This window comes from Haemorhous mexicanus, chromosome 8, assembly GCF_027477595.1.
Source record: "Haemorhous mexicanus isolate bHaeMex1 chromosome 8, bHaeMex1.pri, whole genome shotgun sequence".
Classification (NCBI taxonomy): domain Eukaryota; kingdom Metazoa; phylum Chordata; class Aves; order Passeriformes; family Fringillidae; genus Haemorhous; species Haemorhous mexicanus.
The window spans coordinates 10,991,898-11,010,501 of NC_082348.1; the positions used below are offsets into that span (position 1 = coordinate 10,991,898).

The following is an 18,604-nucleotide window of genomic DNA, read 5'->3' on the forward strand; positions in this document are numbered from 1 at the left end:
TGCCCCAGGGTGTGCTCAGGATTGAACTGGGTGCTGCCCTTGCCGAGGGGCTGCTGCACAGCAAAGGCAGCTCTGGATGTGGCAGCAGCCCCCCTTCGTGGGTGAGGGTGGTGCGGGTTGCCACAACAGCAGGACAGGGGTCTTTAGCCAGTGTAATGAGCAAAGTAGCACATGTCCCTTCTGTGTCCTTGGACTGAGGATCCCAAGTCATTTTCTAGGTAAATATTTGATGTTCTGTTGCCTGGGGCTGGGGTAAAATCATCTTTGCCTTTTCCTTGGGTGTGCTGAAGCAACTGAAGGAAAAATACAGTAGAGACAGTCATTGTAACTACCTTCCTAAAGCATGAAAAAGTTTTGTTCCTTACAACTCTGTGTGTGAAATCTTCAGCAGAGGAAATGTAGGAGCGGAGCAAACTGGAAACTCATAATTAAAATATAATTGTGTCTGTGTATAGATATATATAAAGCAATGGGTACCAGACATCAAAGCAATCTGGGATTTGCTTTGGGACAAATCACTGTGGAGTCAATTCAGACTAATAGAGTGTTCTCAGCTGCTGTGAGGGACTTGCTTTTTCATTTGCAGCTGATTACAGGCTAATAGGATTTCAAAGATTTCTGGGAGGGAACAGTTCACATCTCATTTCATTTGGGGGGGGAGAGGTGTTGATGTTTCGTTAATCATACTGATACCTTGCCTTAGAATACATTTTATTACTCTCCTGTGTAGCTTCTCCAACTGAATCTTTCCCCTCGGTCCCTTGTTGCTGTCTAATTGGCAGTTTTCAAGTCATTTGGGATTTTTTGAAAGATCTTATCAACCTTTTGTGTGATAGAAGAGAATGGATCATAGGGATTAAAAATAGTGTTGTGAATCTTTCTAGGCTTAGTCCTCTCTTTGTCTTTCACTAACACATGCATGATGTGGCTTGTACCTTTATATTTTCCTAATGAAAATTAACAATTTTAAAGCAACTCATGGGAATGACCAACAGCTGAATTTTATGCAGCTGAATTTTATTGGTACAGACTACTTCTGTGACTGATCTTCACTGTTTAGTGGCAGTAATAGCTCTAGATATTTTTGTTTAGCAGCTCACATGTTGGGAACACACACTTAGCCTGTAAATATGGATTCAGGAGGAAAATGAATACGGCAGTGTTCAAAGCAGCCAAAAGCTTAGAAATAATGTTCTGCTGTGACTTTTCCAAACTGACATCTTGATGCTGGAATTATAAATGAAACCATTGTTCCAGCAAAGACCAAGACTAATAGAAAGCCTTTATTACCAGTCCATTGGCTAATTCTGCTTGTCTAACCCCTTCGGATGGACACAGTGTCAGAAAACATAGTCACAGAGGTCGCTTTGTGTGAGATTTGGCCTGCTGTGTGATTACATGGGGGCTCAAAGATATCTCAATGACAAGTGTTCTTTGACTAAAATTTGTAAAGTCATTTTCTTTCCCTAGGCCTTGGAGAAGAGTGAAGTGATTTTTAATCTACAGCTTCTATGAGTGATATTTGCTTTGTGTCCTATCACCCCCCTATCCATTTTTTTCCCCCTTCCAAGCAGGTAAACCTCTGCTTAAAGAAATTGTTTCTTTTGCTGAGCCTCGGTGCGGTTGACAGCTGTCACATACAAGGACTATACTTGAATACATGTCTTTGGAGCTAGACAGTCTTAAAGGGCTTTAATCTTTTGTCTTTACACATGCAGGGAATGCCTGGGAGCCAGAGACCCTTACTGTGGCTGGGATAGCAAGCAGAAGCGGTGCACCACCATTGAGGACAGTTCCAACATGAGCCTCTGGACCCAAAATATTACTGAGTGCCCAGTAAGTGGAAGCAGTGGAAACATTTTATATATACTGATGTGTGTATGTGTAGAAGGGAGAAGGGAAGGGGTGTGTGTGGCTGCCTGAAGAGGTCTGGCTGTTCTAATTTGACTCCAGCAGACCTGAGACCAAATCTACATGATATTGCAAAGAGGTGGCCTTTTTTCCTGGTCCTGGTCTCCAAGAGCTGCAAATAGAAAATAAGTGTCTCTTCTTGAATCAGTTTGAGTTTACTTTTCAGCTCCCTTCCCAGCCACCCACCCTTCTCTGATGACAATATCCAGTTCCTGGCTGTGATCCCTAGAAGATGTCTGGCTGACTGTAATTCCTGCTGCTTGAACTGTACCTCCAAGATGGCTGGGAATGAAAAAGCAGTCTTGTCAAATAAATTGAGGGTGAAGGAGAAATTGTCATTAATGCTCATTGTTATTATCTAACGTCAATTAGCATGTTAATACTGCTAAGTCCACTAGATAGGGAGAGAGGAATGGATGGGTTATATCTTCAGTACACTATTTCTGTCTGGAGGTGCTGGGATGTTTATTCCCCTTATCTTCCTTACTCTGAAGATATTTTCCCAGGAAATATTAGTCATTACTTCAGTCCATCCTCAGCTTGGCAGGCTCGAGTTTTTCACTGCTGGATTCAGAGGCTTGTGTGTTTCTAACCCTTCTGTGTTGAATTGGGATGCAGTGCTTCTTGATTGCCCATGCTGTTATCTCATCCTGCTTAATGCCTGTGTCTGTTGATAGGTGTGTGAGGTGTTAATCCTCTAGTTTGAACATGTCTGCTGTGGTGCACACTAGGGAACAAACTACTCCAGGTCATTGTTTCAAGGTCATAAAAATCCAGCGCAGAATATTCAGGAGCTTTGACTGCTCTTGGGGTGCATTTTGCATTTGTTTTAAAATTCCATTGTAGATTATTTTCTGTGTAGAAGCTCCTATTCTGTTACATATGTCAGCCTTGTGCTCTTTGACTGACAGGCTGCCAAGCTGTTTAAAATCCACATGCAAGTGCTTCCTTTTTCTTTAACCCCTGCCACTCACTGGAATGAATTCACACTGACAGGGAGTGGGATAGTTCATTTAAACACCTGCATCAGCAATATCCAAGTATTTCCTTGTATTCAGTGCAGGACAAAGGTCATGGTCAACAGAAGCAGGGGTCTAGAACAGCATGTGCAGATGAGCACTGAAAGGGAAGGGGAATGTAATGACCCAATGCCAAACTTCATTCCTGCAAAAGACCTGTCTGTGAGTTTAGTTGGATGAGTTACTCCCATAAGAAGTCCTGGCTTTTCCCACCCTTCTTTTCTGGGCTGAGCACCAGGCGCTCAGCTGTGCTGGTACAGCTGTATGTGAGATCACAGTCAAGTGTGAAATGGTGTAGATTAAAAGCACCCCTCCCAAATAAACTTTTCCTAACCCAGCTAATGTCAGTGAGTTCTTCTGCAGCCTAGCCCACAAACAGATGTCCTGGCACAGCTGAGAGACTGGCATTCAGCAACTTTTAAAGCCAGAACTGGCATATTATTGAATTATATCCTACATGGGCCAGGCATTTGTGTGAGTCAACCACAACACTAACACAACTTGACTGCTGCTCTTGTGCAAACAGGCTTGTTCAGAAGTAGTCTGAATATCTTTGTACAGCTCTACATTGTGCCACAGATTCCCTACTCTCCAGCTTTAATATTAAGGGACTTTAGAGAGAGGCTTAATCTTGCAGTGTTAACATAATACATGGGGTAATGGTTACTGTATGGCATTACTACATAACATCCAGAATCTCCTAAGGGTTACTGAGGTTGCAATCTGAACCATTTTAACATTAAGAAATGGTAGCATACAAATTCTGCAAACTAAACTGCTCTTCCATGTATGTGCCCATACTTTACCAGGGAGTCCTGATACAGGATTGGACCTGCTTTCCTGGGAGAAGGGAGTGAGGCTTGGGAGAAGGGAGTGAGGTGCGCTTTGATTTCAGAAAAACAGATGCATCCTGTTTTGTGATATCTTACTGATGCCAACATGAGCCACCAGCAGGAAAGGAACTTTAGCTTAGCTAATAAACTATTAGCCAAGCTCATGGTGTCATTGTTGAGGATGGTTGGCAAGACAGGAATTGAGTATTCCCAGTAAAGTGTACTGTCCTCCTTATCCTGAGCCAAACAATGATCTTCCTTCCAGGTTTTCATCCCAGTCCCACTTTGTGTTTCCAGCAAACCCCTATCTTACTGATATTGCATCTGTTCCATGCTACCTCATTTTCTTGCTATAAGTGGCAGTTTTCCCACTCTGTTTTTGGGTGTCTTGTACCCTGCTGTCAATTCATGTGGACTCAGCTGCCCAGAGCAGCAGTGCTCAGGGTAATCCTGCTCTGGCCCACTCTGAAGCATCTCCAGTGCACAGAAGAGTCTTTGGGTGCTGTGATTAAAATCAATGCATCTCTGAAAACTGAATTTTTCCCATGTCCCAATGATTTTATACCCTGGGCAATTTTGAATGGCTTTTCATGGGAATTGCAAAGAGGTGTTACAAGGACATCAAGTTCAGTTCCTTGCTCTGAACACTAGTTTGTTTCAAGGAAAAATTGCTACTTATGGACAGTCTTTTCCTCTAGATTTGATTTTATAAATGGTTTAAGTTGTTTGAAGCTTTGCAAGAATTTTCAGCTTTCATCGAACAGCTAACATGGAAACTTCCAGATTAAGTAATTAAAGCTTGGCAAAATTATAAGCAGTTGATAACTGAATCCTCAGATAAAGAATAGTTTAATTGAAAGAACAAGGAATGCTTCCAGTCTTACCTGTAATATCAGAATAAACATGGAAAATATCCTGGTAGCATAGGTTAGGAGTGGTCAGTCTGAATGTTTAGATCTTGCCCTTGAGCTTTTAGATTCTACAAGGAAGAAAGAAAAAGATGAGGCCTTTTGGTGTGAGTATGGCAGTTTATAAAAGACAGGAATTCCAGAAATGGCAATATTGTCAGGTGAGAGAAGGGCATTTGATCAGATATGTTTTTAAAGATGTCCTCTCTGCCTGATGGGCACTGTGTAGGCTTCAAAGGATTTGCCTTGTAAAGGTATTCCTGAAAAAGATCAGTGCATAGGGGTTTTTATCCCACTTCCTAAGTTTACTCTTTTGAAGATATTTTTGTGGATTTAAAGATGGAATGATAATCCATATGTAATTTCTTAAGTATAAAAACTTCCCACACTCACAGTGTGACATGTTTATAAATCTCAGCATTTTGATTATGGTTGCTTATTTGTTTAATTTTTGGGTTGTTTCCCAGTATCACTTATGAGCCAATGATTATTTGCTAGCTTTTTTTTTTTTTTTTTTTTAATTGATGCCACGGGCCACATCATCCCATTGATTTCGGAACAGAACTCCCTGCTGGAATCAGCAAGGCTTTCTGGCTCAAAAATGAATAGAAATGATCCAATACTTGGATTATGACTTTTCTAAGGCAGGAGGAAAAACGAGATAAAAATCTAGTATTAAATATCTCAAAGTACTTATTTTGATTCCCCCCCTCCAACTTCTAGAAACCCAACTGTATTGATTTTTAAACAATGTTTAAAACAGCAAATTCAACAACAACAAAGCTCAGTGATCTCCTCTGTGGGCATCTTGCCTTGTGACCTTCAGCCCAGAGCAAATTTTTACAACTACATGATAATCTATTGCAAACAAAGGCTTACAGCAGATGCCTGAAACCCCCAGCTGCAGCCTAAGGAGTGCAGTATCAGATCTAAATTGCTTCCATGCCACTGCTGCATATTTTAGATGCTGCTGTAGATGGGTGAGAGAGGAAGATGACAACCCACCAGAAGTACATTCGGAGTGTTTAACGTAGTGCTGATCTTGGAGAATAAGCACAGAGCAGCATGCTTCAGAGGATGAATGCTGGAAAGCACTCTTCCCATGGCTGTGGTTGGCTCCCTGCATGACTGCTGAGCAGGCTCACAGCCCCTCCGTGCCTCAGTTTACTTGTCTGTAACGCAGGGACAATCATTCCCCCTCTGGGACAGCCCAGGGGACTGATCCTGCTGGCAGCCGAGCTCAGTGGAGCATGGCACTGTGGGGTTTTTCAGGGTAGCTGGCTCAGATCTGGGGCCAGGCCCAGCCTCTTCCTGCCTTAATTGCATGCAACACTGAGGCCAAATCCAGCGTTGCCTTTGCCAGCAGCTTTACCAAAGCTGCTGAGCACCCCACCACCACATGGGTCACCCCACAGGCGTGAGCTGCTTGCAGGCAGCCACCCTCTGTGCCATTTGCCTGCAAGGCCTGGCACTTTGGGGTGGAGCATGGGTTGGGGAGCATGGAGGGAGCCAGCAGGGCAGAGGTGCATCATAGTGCTGTGCTCTTACAAGGGAGTAGCTGTATGCACACAGGGCCAGCACCAATCCCTTTCTGCATTGTATTTCTCAAGTCAGTAGCAGAGGGGATGCCAGGACAGGGGTGTTCAGGGAAGCTTTCAAGACATGGTCTTGGGCTGCAGGATTTTGCAGTAGTGGTGGAGTGGGCACAAGAAGGCAGTAGTGGCCAGGAGTGATTCCAGGAAAAGCAAGTAGCTCCCATCCTCTCCAGAGAGCCTTGGGGGCAAAGGCCCCAGCAACCTGGTCTCCCAGCCCCCAGCTTAGGGCACTCCTAGAAGCACTGGTTAAGCAACTGGAGAGCAAGCTCTGACACTCTGTCTACTGGAGGGTTGTCATCAGCCCTGAAACAGTTCTGTTTCTCATGCTCTTGGTCTGCCAGGACTACTGTGTTTTTCCTTCACTTCAGAGTGCAGTAAGCTGTCAAGTCCCAGCCCGTTCAGGGCTGTGCAGGCATGAAGCAAAGGGCAGAGGGAACAGATAGCAGCGTGGTCTAGTCTATAAATTGTCTTCAGATGAATTCTTACTCTGTAGGTGACTATGTGATCCTCAGCATTAATGCTAGTCACCATCATGTCCACTTTTTGTTCTTCAACCATTTAGGCTGCGCCTCAGTTTAGAGAGGGAAACAATTGTTACTGCAGGTTTGGGCAGTGCTAACTCAGTGAGGCCCCAGCCTCAGCTGGTCACTGTGGTTATAGGAACACTAACTTGGAAAATACTCTGCAGGAAGCCCTGCAGAGGCTGGAATATGATGGAGTAGGGTCAGTCAGTACTGGCCACGGTGTTGCTTGAAAGGCTGAATCTGTGCAGAGTGGAGCAGGGAGCGTGGTGGTTGTGTGGTGTGGCAGATGGATGTTGCTCCTGGTGTGGTGCTGGCTGGGTCGGCTCAGTGCCTGTGTGCACATGTTAGGTATGCAGCATGGAATTTGGAGGGTAAATATTGATGTGGCATTGTCTGAAAACAACCCTCTGTTTTGAATCCTGCTCACAAGCACAGACAGCTCCCATCTAAGATGCATCCTAATCCCTCCGGCAGCTTTGTTTGGCATTTCTATTGTGGGCCTGTCTCCAGAAATGTAAACTTGCTATTAATGACTTTTTTTTTCTCTTAAAATTAGGTGAAAAACCTGACAACAAATGGAAGACTGGGGCCTTGGTCCCCATGGCAACTGTGTGAGCACTCAGATGGGGACAGCACAGGCTCCTGTATGTGTAGGTCACGTTCATGTGACAGCCCTCGTCCTCGCTGTGGAGGTCGCAGCTGTGAAGGGGCCAGGATTGAGGTCGCAAATTGTTCCAGGTACCTCAGCATCTTTGTGCTTCTCAAGGGAGCAAGAGTTGTGTGTGTCCACAGCTTAGCTCCTTCCTTGTGACCATGTCATTGTATCCCAGCCAATGTGAGGTGTGTGAGGTCCAGCTTGAAGTCAGTGCAAAATGAAGAAACCCAAGGGCTCTGAGCAAAGGGCCCTCATTGGAAGATGAGCACCTCAAATTACTGTACACTATACTGTGCTTTGGTTTCCTTCCCCTGTACAGTGAGTAGTTGCCCATCAGGAGGAGGTGAGTAAGGCAGAGGTAGTTGAACAGCAGACTAAAAAAATCAATAAGCTCATAATTTTTCAGAGCTTGGGTTCAAAGGCCACTTTGCCAAAACGAAGCAGAGCTCCTTCAGAGCAACGCTTGTAAGGACAGGGTTGAGCCTAGCTCCTGGCAGGGCTTGCTTGCCTTGTTCTGCGAGTCTGTGACCTGTCTGCAGCACAGGCTGTCTGCTGTGCAGGTGAGAGCAGCTCCTCATCCTCTGGCTCATCCTCTGGCAGCCAGCAGGTGCAGGAGGCGGCTGCCGGGATGGCGCTGGAGCAGCATAGGCAGCTCAGCTGGGGCCAAAGCACTGCCTGCCCACGGGAGCCTGAAGCTCAGCTTTGGCAGTTTGGAAGCTAAATGTCCTCCGGTAGGGTGCCCAAACATAGTCATGGTGTTTGTGTCTGTGGTGCCCCACCACCCTCAGACCACATCATGTCATGACTCAAGGGAAGATGATGCAGTAGTGTAAGCACTGTTTAATCAGGGTGGGGGCAGCCAGGATTTTGGTAAATGTTGGGTCAATATAGTTTTTATCTACTTTATCTTCTCCATAAACATTCATTCCATTAAGGACAGCTGCCTCTTGACTCATCCCTGGAGATCAGTGCTGGCCTTGGCACCAAAAATTCAGCAATACTCATGTTTTAATTGGCATTTCTCCCTCCAGATATGGGCTGTGTTGCCCAAAAGGTGTGCAGTCATTCCTACCCCTGTGCTGCCACTGTGGGCTGAGCAAAGCCTTTCCCAAGCAGGCTTTTTCTGTCAGTGGCAAATGGAAAACATGCCAGTGGGATGGATTTCTCAGCACTGCTCTGATGCCTCTTAAGGCAGGAACAGCTTCTAAGAAGGGGATGAAAAACAGATTATTCAATCTTAAGACATACGAAAACAGCGTGGTTTGAAAAATAGGGACATCTGGTCATCTTACATCCGCTTCAGCCCTCAAATTTCCTTTAATTGACTTCATATGGCATTGAGATTTCTTTCTGCAAAGAGGGAGTAGAATGTTTAAAGATGAGTTCTATTAAAAAGCTGGAGATCTGAAAGTGGAAGGTGACTTTATTTCTGTTAAAAATCCTGAAACACAAATAGATGTTGAGAATTGTTGGGGTTGTGAGGATTTCTTTAGTAGAAATTAACTGCCCTTTTTGCAGCAGTAACAGCAACCTTCCCTTTGATTTTTTTTTCATAATTTTACATATAATCATTCTTTTGGGTTGAAGAGTGGGGAGGTAGTAGGTAGTTTAAAACATGGCAGAATAATATGCAATAGTAGGATTTTTATATGAGTGGATTTCTTGTTCTTTGACCTTGTTTGTGGTGGGAGAGGGGAAGGGAGGGAGGGAGAAGGATAAGAGAACAAGAAGAGGAGGGGGAAAGATCTAACAGGGTTCTGAAATAAAGCTGCCAAGAACAGGCAAGAGTTGATAAAAAATACAAAAACTGTGAAGGGCAATGTGGGTTTTAACTTTCATCCTCTGCCCTGATTGGTGCTATGCCAGAAAATACTTCTTGCCAGCAGTGTTATTAGTTCAGTAAATGCTTTGAAAATTAACATCTGTTTTCAAGCTTAGCTTTCAAGAGTCAGGGAGCACCTGAGCTGTTTTTTGACTAGATTTTTTAGAAAGGTTTTTCTTTATAAAAAAACACACCCCGGGAAAGATATTTTTTGGCTTAAGGCACTGAAGTGTCAAGATTAGGCAGTTTTATAAGACAGAGCATTACCACTGGATCCATATGAAATGAAACCTGCAGCACAGAATGGATGAGATATGGTTCCTCCTCTCCTGCTTCAAGGTCCAGTGCTGCCAAATCAGAGGAAGGTGAGCTTTAATAGATGCAAGATTTTAAAGATGAAAATGCTGGCTTCTGTGTAAGCACGTGTTTAGGCACCTGCACGTGCTCAGCCTCTCACAGGAGCTTTGCCAATGTCTCCAGCGCTGAGGTGTGAACTAGGCGGTTTTACATCACACTGGCTCCAGGCTGTGTTACCACTGTTCAGCAGAGATGTGATCACTCATTAAACCATGAAACTCAATCCTGCCTCTGAGCTCTTAATTGCCTCTGGCTTCTACAGATTTAAGGTCACACTACAGTGACGTCTGCAGGCGGCCATGAAAGCTAGAAGCAATTATTGTTATTTTTAATGAAATTTGAGATTTCCACTTAATAGGATTCAATGCTGAAGGCTTTAGGAAAACACAAGATATTATGAGGTTTGTGATAAAAACATGGGAGCTGGCAATAGTGTTGCTGTAAAAGATTTAAAGCATCAGTACCTACTGAATTAGCAGAGCGTAGTTTTTTTCCATCCTTCAGCACAACTGGCATTCATGATCCTCAAAACCTGAACTCTTTGTGCGGAAGAGTTCCGGACATACAACTTTGGGATAAGTAATTGAGTCAGAAGTGCAGAGTTATGATACATGGGGAAGATGATGGGGAATAGTCAATGAAAATTACACTAACCACACTATCACCCAGTAAATCCTAGGAGACTTTTTCAAAATTATTCAGCATTGGCTTAGTTGTTTTCCAATTCTTAGAGACTTCAAAGGGTGGAAAGTTAGGCCACTGCTAGGCACTTTTGAAACTCCCTTTTAAGAAACTCTCCCAATACAAAGACTGGTTGAAATGAATGATCTATTCTCCAGTGATTTCAACACTTCTCCCATAGTCTGTTCTCTCTCACCCTTTTTGCTAGAAATGGCGCTTGGACACCATGGTCTTCCTGGGCTCCATGCAGCACCTCCTGTGGGATCGGCTTCCAGGTCCGGCAGCGCTCCTGCAGCAATCCCGCACCACGGTACGGGGGCAGGGTCTGCGTTGGACAGAGCAGGGAGGAAAGGTAAGGGCTGTCCATGATGGTGTGTGTTCATTCCTGTGGCTGTAGTGTTGGCAGCTGGAAGTGGTGGCTGGGAAGGCAGACTGAGGCTGTTGGGCTCAATGTGCAAAGCGGAAGCAGTCCTGGAGCGTGGGAGGGATGTGGCCGTGTACGTACATGGACACCCTCTTTCAGTGAGCCTGTGAACATCAGACACTTCAGAGCTGCCCTCACTCCCAAGCAGGACCCTTCAGTCCACTGCAAGTATTCCTGTCCCACACAGAGGGCTGACCTCCTCCCCGAAGGAAGAAGCTGTGCCTGCTGTTGGCACTGTAGAGTTTATGGACACAGTTACTCCATTCTGATCCATCACTGGAGTGGCAGCTGAGTATGTGCAGCTCACTGCCAGTTGCCATTTCCAAGTCTCTATTACTTGTGCTGATGCTCCAAAAGCAGTTCAAGGCAAAATACAGCTTAACTCACAGACTCAGGCTTGAGTTTTTGCAGGGTATGGTATCAAAAAAACATCTTTTTTTCCCTCTAAACTATGAAAATTTCACACAAAATTACTAAAAACCTAGTACTTTCTGAACCTACAGAGCCATCTGCACTATAACCCTTCTTCAAGCTTGCCCCTTCATGAAATACATGCTTCAAGGCATCCCAACTTCCTTCCAGGCCTGACATTTCATTGAAGGTCACCTCTACTTGGCAATAGGCTGTTGCTTGTCCCTTGAATGGTCACTAAGACCTATATCTCTGCATTTCTCAGAATAAAAAGAGCAATTCATTTAACTTCCATGTTTCAAGACATTTTAATGTTTGGTTTGATTTGTGTCCATTCACAATAGTCCTTTTTGGATTTGAAAACTACCTCTGAAACAGTTGCAGTTCTATGTGATTAACTTTGAGAACAATATTGATTAAAAAGATGAACAAAATCACAGTTACTTTTGACACAGAACATGAAATAGCATTCACTTAGGTCCTGCTTTTAGATGCACATAGGATCCAGTTGCAAACTCTAGCTTGTTAGGGCTGAGGCAGCAGTAAAAGCCAGATTGTGTGAAAAGAAGATTTGAGGTGTTTAGTACCTGCCATTAGTGACAGATCACTGTTGAGTTGTCCTCCCACCAGTCATCCCATTTAGAATATTTGCTATCCACTCTCTCTTTGTGATGCTTGGGCATCAGTTTATGAGCTCTTTTGTGGACTCAGTGTTTGAAGAAAAGAGCATTTCATAAAACCTGATCTCGACCCTTTACTCAAACCGTCTCACCAAGCTCAGCCTGATTAACCACTCCCATTTGGTTCAAAGGCTACATTTCACTCCATGGACAGGAATATTACTAATCTGATGTTGTGTCAGCCATTGCTGGCTCTCTGTGCATGCATCAGTTGTGCCCAAATGCAGTGTGCAGTCTTGCGTCCCACGCCGTTTCCTCCCTTGGATGTGCTGACATGGAGTTTTTTCAGCAATGCACTTTCTTCTTTCAGATTCTGTAATGAGAACAATCCCTGTCCATTACCAATTTTTTGGTCTTCCTGGGGACCCTGGAATAAATGTAGCGTGAATTGTGGTGGAGGGATTCATTCAAGGCAGAGGTCCTGTGAAAATGGAAACACATGTCCAGGCTGTGCTGTGGTATGTATTATTTACTGACATTGCATGAGGGGCACCAATTGACAGTAGCATCGAGGGATGGGGTATTTAACTTCTCTCTCCATCGTGCTTTTATTTCTCAAGCAAGAAGAAGATGTTGTCCTCAGTTTTTGCTGCAGAGGATGTTGAAAGGAGCTTGGAAACAGAGGGGTGGCAGATTTAGGGACAGACTGGTGTACAGAGTTCTTCCTTAGACCTCTGTAGGCTGATACCAAGTCCTTTACCTGAAAGCTCTAGACACGTTCTTTTCTTCGGTCCCACTCCCAAGGACGATCCTGTTGAGTCAAGGAGGCCACACACACATCAAAAATGAGTTGCACTGTCACACTTGAGTAAACAACAGGTCCAGCACCCCATTTGCTCTCTTTACTTTCCCATTGCTATTCCAGCAGCTGTTTAATGCAGCCATTTTAATTGGTTGTGTGGGGCTTCATTTCAGTGTAAGCAGGTTTGATCTGGAACCTCCCATTTCTTACCAAGCTATTTGGCATTTGCACTAGAATCATGAAGTCCTGAAGCATTACATTTCTTCCCCTCTGCCAGAAGAGAGTTGTTTATTTAGTTAATTTAAATCAAGAATACAAATGTTTGTCGCTGGAATTCCTCCCATTAGTGATGAGAATGATAAAACCCTTGAATCCCCCCATTCCCAGCCAGCCAGAATGCTGTCTGTGCTCAATGGCTGCTCTAGACCAAGGATGGCAAATGGTTCATAACCTTCACTAGGGAGTTTGAAAAGCCAACCAAACAAAAAAAAACTGTAAAAAGATCTACTCTAAACCCTACTATTAAAAATAAAATGATAAACTTTCAAGGAATAAACCTTACTGACATTTTGTCCTCTTGAGGCTTATCTAGGCTGACCTAAGAAGAGCGTCTCAGGGTCAGAGCAGAAAGCTTGTTTGCTGTTATTATTATCTCTTGCCTGAATTATTCTCCTGTCGATAATGAACCAAGCTGTCGAAGCCCCACAGGACTTTGAGTCAGCAAAGAAACACAAACCTGAGGGAGACATAAAAATAGCAAGCACAGTTTACCCTTGAGGTCCACCTATGTAGCACACTGCCTCCATAATCACCACATTTTGTGCCGTGCCCAGCACTGACTTGTTCCTGTGAGGTCAGATAAGGTGGATGGGGATTGTTTGAGATCCAGAGAGTACCCTCTTATTTTCTGAAGTGTAAATAAGCCTCTGCCAGTTAGGCTGCTGCTGTTTAATAAGTAAGGAGGGAGTGGTTTTCCTTCTTGGCAGGAATACAAGACCTGCAACCCAGAGAGCTGCCCAGAGGTGCGCAGGAACACACCCTGGACCCCGTGGATGCCTGTCAACATCACCCAGAACGGGGCCCGCCAGGAGCAGCGCTTCCGCTACACGTGCCGGGCCCAGCTGTCCGACCCCCACGAGCTGCAGTTCGGGAGGAAGAAAACCGAGAGTCGCTTCTGCCCCAACGATGGCTCCGCAGTGTGTGACACTGACTGTACGTCCTGCCAGCTCGGAGGGACCCTGGGGCAGGCCTAGGTGGGGCGGTGCAAGGGGGTGCTCTCAGAACAACCAGCCCCTGACTGTGGCTGCAGTAGTGTCTACATTTACGACTGGTGTCACTGCAGAGTGGCAGGGATGGGGAGAGCCCCGTGACACAGATATACAGATGTGAGCTCTGTGCTTATAGATTTGTTCTGGCTCCTGCTAGGCTGCCCCAAAGACAACAGGCAAGTAATGAGGGTGTAAAGAAGAGAAGAGCAGTTCTCAGGACAGTGTGTCTTTTCTTTCTCCCCTGGCGCACTGTTGCTCAGGTTGTTCCCTGCAGGACTGCTGTGATGCAAGGCAGCATCTTGCGGGCACAGCCTGGACTGCCACAATTTGCTGCCCAGGGAGGTGATTTATCAGGGTTACCAGCAGACTCAGTTTGTATGCGTACAAATTTCTTTTTCTGTCTAGTTTAGCTGTAGTTCTGGGAAAAAAAATACCTCTTGCCAAGGGCTTTCAACAGAAACTATTCTGCAGGTCACATAGATCCTGATTTTATTCATGAGCTGAATACCTTTTTAAAAATTCAACAAATGATTAATTTGTGGTCTTATGGTGTCTTGTTTGTTTTCCTTGAAGCTCTTGTTGATGACCTCCTCAAGACTGGTAAGACCTCTGCACGGATTATCAATGGGGGCTGGTCCTTTTGGGGGGCCTGGTCTTCCTGCTCCAGGGATTGTGAGCTGGGCTTTAGAATCAGGAAGAGAACATGCACAAACCCTGAACCTAAAAATGGTGGCTTGCCCTGTGTGGGGTCAGCGATGGAGTACCAAGACTGCAATCCTCACCCCTGCCCAGGTAACCATGATAATCTTCCTGCATGAAATTCAGAAGTGTTTTCCTAAGTCTTAGTGGTAGAGCAACAACAACAACCACAAAATCAGTATTTCTAAGCTGCCTTCTTTTTTTTTTTTTTTTTTTTTTTTTTTTAATTTGGGGGATTTTTCTTTATGTTTTTTAAAGTTATTGTAATGACCCACGTATGTTATCTTTAGTGTTGACTTAGGTTTCACCTTGGCTCGGAGGGTAATACAGCCACATCCTCTAGAGGAAGTAGTATGGTGGCTTGTAGCAATCCTTTGCTTCAGGAAGGTTTGATGCTCCATCCAGTGGAGGGCATCATGGTGCATCTGCTCCATGATGAGAAGGCAGGCTTAATAAATGTGGCTTAATACTGTATAGAGATGCTTGATGTGGCAGTTCTTCTTGTGAACACTTATTTCTTCCCCCTCTCCTGCTTACGTATTGTTCTTGCGATGGGCATCTACTCTTGACATCAGTTACCATTTCCTGCACAGCCAGCAGGGAGTATTCTTGCCTGGTTTCCTGGTTTTCGAGTTTGTCCTCATGTTTATGTTGCACTCCTGGTCCAGAATAGTAGTAATAGACCATTGACTACTGTATTCTCTCTCACTTATCCTTCTCCTTGCTCTGTAATAACTGTCTAAAGTAAATTTAAGTGATCATACACAAATTACCTTGCCTCTTTGCAGTTCCAGCAATTATCTACCTCTGGCAATGTAGTTTGTGGCCTACACTTGAAAATGCTCTATTATAGTAGTACTATTATGATTCTAAAATTCAATACAAAGATAAAATTCAAATGTAGATATGATCAGAATGTGCAGCAAGAGTATAACAGGAGTGCCAAATATTGCACTCTATGGCCTATAAAAAGGAAATAACTCCAGCACTATAAAGGCAGCTATTAGTACTATTTTGGAAGCTCTCAGTGGCTTTTTCACTAATGTCTGTGCCCCTTTTCTGTGCTGTTTTCTCCCCTCAGACACTCTGATGTTTTATAATCTGTTCTGAGTGCATGATTACTATTTCTCTGTGTCTCACTCCTTCCCTGCCTCACTCAATGTGTATACACAAATCCTGGGTTTATTTTGCTCTAAGTCATCAGGTTATTATCTTCTGAATTAATGGCATGTGGACCTGCAAACCAGGCAGTTTAGGGGGTGGGGGGTGGGGGATTCAGGGATCTTAAGTCCCTCCCTAGTTTTAATATTAAACTCTTATGGGGTTATGCTTAGATCATAGAGTGGTTTGGGTTGGAAGGGACCTTTAAAGGTCACCTAGTTCAATGCCCCTGCAATGAGCAGGGTCAATAAATAAAGCCTCTGAGCTGCTGTTCCCTGAAGGCTGGAACTAGAAGACTTGGGCCTCCCACAGAAAGGTGCCATATAAGCTCAACTTTGGTGCTACAGCGCTTTTTTCCCAAATAAATCTGCTGTTGCTATGAAGTTTCAGGAGACAACATAGTAGTCGTTGTAGTAGTAGTGGTAGTAGTAGTAATAATGATAATAATAATAGTAATAATAGTAGTAGTAATAGCAGCAATGCTGTTTTATAAAAAGGAAAGGAATAGACTGGAGTAGACTATTCCAATGAATATTAATGACTACAACAAAGAATAGTTTCTGGGTTTGGCACTTTATGATGCAGAGTCTTTTTCTGCATAGATTTCATTCTGCATCCCCAGAGTGAAGTGGTTTTGTACCCTCTCTTGATGTTAAGTTCTTGTTGTCGGGCCCAAATGTCCTGGGATGCAGGAAACTGCTAGCTAGTGTGGGCAGGGTGGATATGCAAGGTGAGACACTGGGGATCTCCAGCTTTGTCACAGAGAGAGGAGTAACCAATGGCCTCTACCTGTCTGTGCTTGCTTTTCAATGTTCTCCAGTGAAAGGCTCGTGGTCTTGCTGGACTCCCTGGTCTCACTGCTCAGCCACCTGTGGGGGTGGGCACTACCAGCGCACACGGACCTGCACCAACCCAGCCCCGTCCAGCGGGGAGGACATCTGCATCGGGCTGCACACCGAGGAGGCCCTCTGCAACACACACCCCTGCCAAGGTAGCCACTCCTCATCCCCGCTCCAGCTGGCTTCCAGGCTGGTGGGAGCAAGGCACAGCTGCAAAATGTTTAAAAAACAGATCAGAAACACCACGAGTTACAAGTTTTTTGGTCATGTATTCAATGTCTGTTGAGCCAGGGGATAAGGAGACATCCCAGTATCAACTGTAGTGAAACCCCTTCCTCTTTGCGTGTTCACTGGCCCTGGCTCTGGCATTCTGCTGTGAATCAAGCAAAATTTTGCTAATGCTTCATTCCTTTCAAGTAATAGAAAAAGCAGGAGCTTGGTTCTTCCATGTGGAAGTTGACCTGACAAACAAAAGGAGTCATGAGGCAGCAATCTGTACAGTTGCTGAAGGACAGTCCTTCCTTTTTGTTTCACAGACAACAGATCAGCATGTGCTACAACTCAGAGGATAGGGTTTAGACTGGTGCTGGTTTTGAACTACCGTTGTGTATTTCTGATCCAGTGCAGGCTGACTCCTGTCCTTAGGAACCTCAGCAAAACTTTATGAGTGCTCTAATTTGTGCTGGCTGCTTGAGGTATCTTTGGGAGGCCACATCAAAGTTTGGAGGTCTTGGTGCAACATTGCCCCACCCTGCTCCTTGTATGTCTTTGGCCAGAGAGCTAAAATAGGCGCTTTTAAGACAACTTTGTTCTGTGCAGTGCTCCACCAAGGGTTAGTTTAGTCCACATTAAGAGAGCTACAACCTGACAAGTAGGGTGCGATGCTTGCACTGAGAAAATTAAATCCACTAAGGACCCATGGAAAAGATGGGTGAGAGTTGCCCAGGCCAGGATCTGGGATCCTTCAGCATGGGAGAAATCTGGTATCTACAAAGCATCCTTTTTCTTCTTGGTGATGGGGTGTGTGTGTGTTTTCCTGACCCTGGATTTCAGGTGGCTGGTCAGAGTGGTCAGAGTGGAGCCTGTGCAATGAAGAGGGCATCCAGTACCGCAGCCGCTACTGCGAGGTGCACAGCCCGGACTCTTCCCAGTGCGTCGGAAACAGCACTCAGTACCAGGAGTGCCTGTACAATGAAATTCCTGGTAGGTACCGTGTCATCCAGGAGGACAGGGTGGGCCAGTTCAGGAGAGCAGCTCGTGCCTGGACTGTCAAACTAGGCTGGGATTTTCTCTATTAAAAACTGGGCTTGGATACTTCTAGAAAAACAAGGAAATAGATAAACGTTATAAATTCCCTTGTGGCAGGCACAGGATAAATGGCTTTCCCTTAAGCAGCTTAGCATTTCTTTTAAACAGAATTACCTTGATCCGTAACAAATAAGTAGTATTGCTTCACCTGAATTGAAGCTTTTAAACTTGTGTGGTTTGTCTTAGGCTGGGTTATAAAAATTGTCTCTGTTCTCAGTATGCATATGGGCAACAGAAGGTCGTTAATTTCAGGTATCCAAAAAGCATCCCAAAAGAGAGAAGAATTAAGGTGAGGCAGATGCAGAAAATTGGGGTATGAAGGTGGGAGATTAATCCAGGGTCTAATAGAGCAACACTGTTGATGGACAGATGGTCATCAGCATATTCCACCCTGTGCTTTCTGGAAATTGGATCTCTCAGGCAAATATCTGATATGGTCTAGACTGAATAATGCCTTTCCACGTGTTCTTTTTTTTTGGATTACATTGCACTGACTTAAAAATCTGACATCTCTAGGCAATGGTATTCTTTTTCATGGTTTTTTCAGCTAACATCTTTTCCCTAAATTGAAAAAGCTAAAGAGTGATCAGGTAACAGAACTGGAATTACAAGATCTTTGGAGAGGTTTCGTTGCATGTGTTTCAAACCATGATCTTATAATTCAATTTAGAGAGACTCTCAGCTTGCTGCAGAACATATGAGCACCTTCTTGTGTCTGAAACACAAAGGGTTTAATTACTTGAAGAAGAAAAGGGATGGCAAAATGA

The 18,604-nt window shown here is 44.5% G+C and overlaps 1 protein-coding gene across 1 annotated transcript in view; it reads left to right on the forward strand.

Annotated features, from left to right (window-relative positions):
- The window catches only part of SEMA5B (semaphorin 5B), a 266,561-nt gene that overhangs the window by 221,278 nt on the left and 26,679 nt on the right, over positions 1 to 18,604 (forward strand). The window contains exons 13-20 of the mRNA XM_059852719.1: positions 1,719 to 1,836; positions 7,347 to 7,528; positions 10,514 to 10,657; positions 12,131 to 12,278; positions 13,549 to 13,774; positions 14,404 to 14,622; positions 16,511 to 16,681; positions 17,583 to 17,732. Of these exons, the coding sequence (XP_059708702.1) occupies positions 1,719 to 1,836; positions 7,347 to 7,528; positions 10,514 to 10,657; positions 12,131 to 12,278; positions 13,549 to 13,774; positions 14,404 to 14,622; positions 16,511 to 16,681; positions 17,583 to 17,732 (1,358 nt within the window). The remainder of the gene's footprint in view (positions 1 to 1,718; positions 1,837 to 7,346; positions 7,529 to 10,513; positions 10,658 to 12,130; positions 12,279 to 13,548; positions 13,775 to 14,403; positions 14,623 to 16,510; positions 16,682 to 17,582; positions 17,733 to 18,604) is intronic.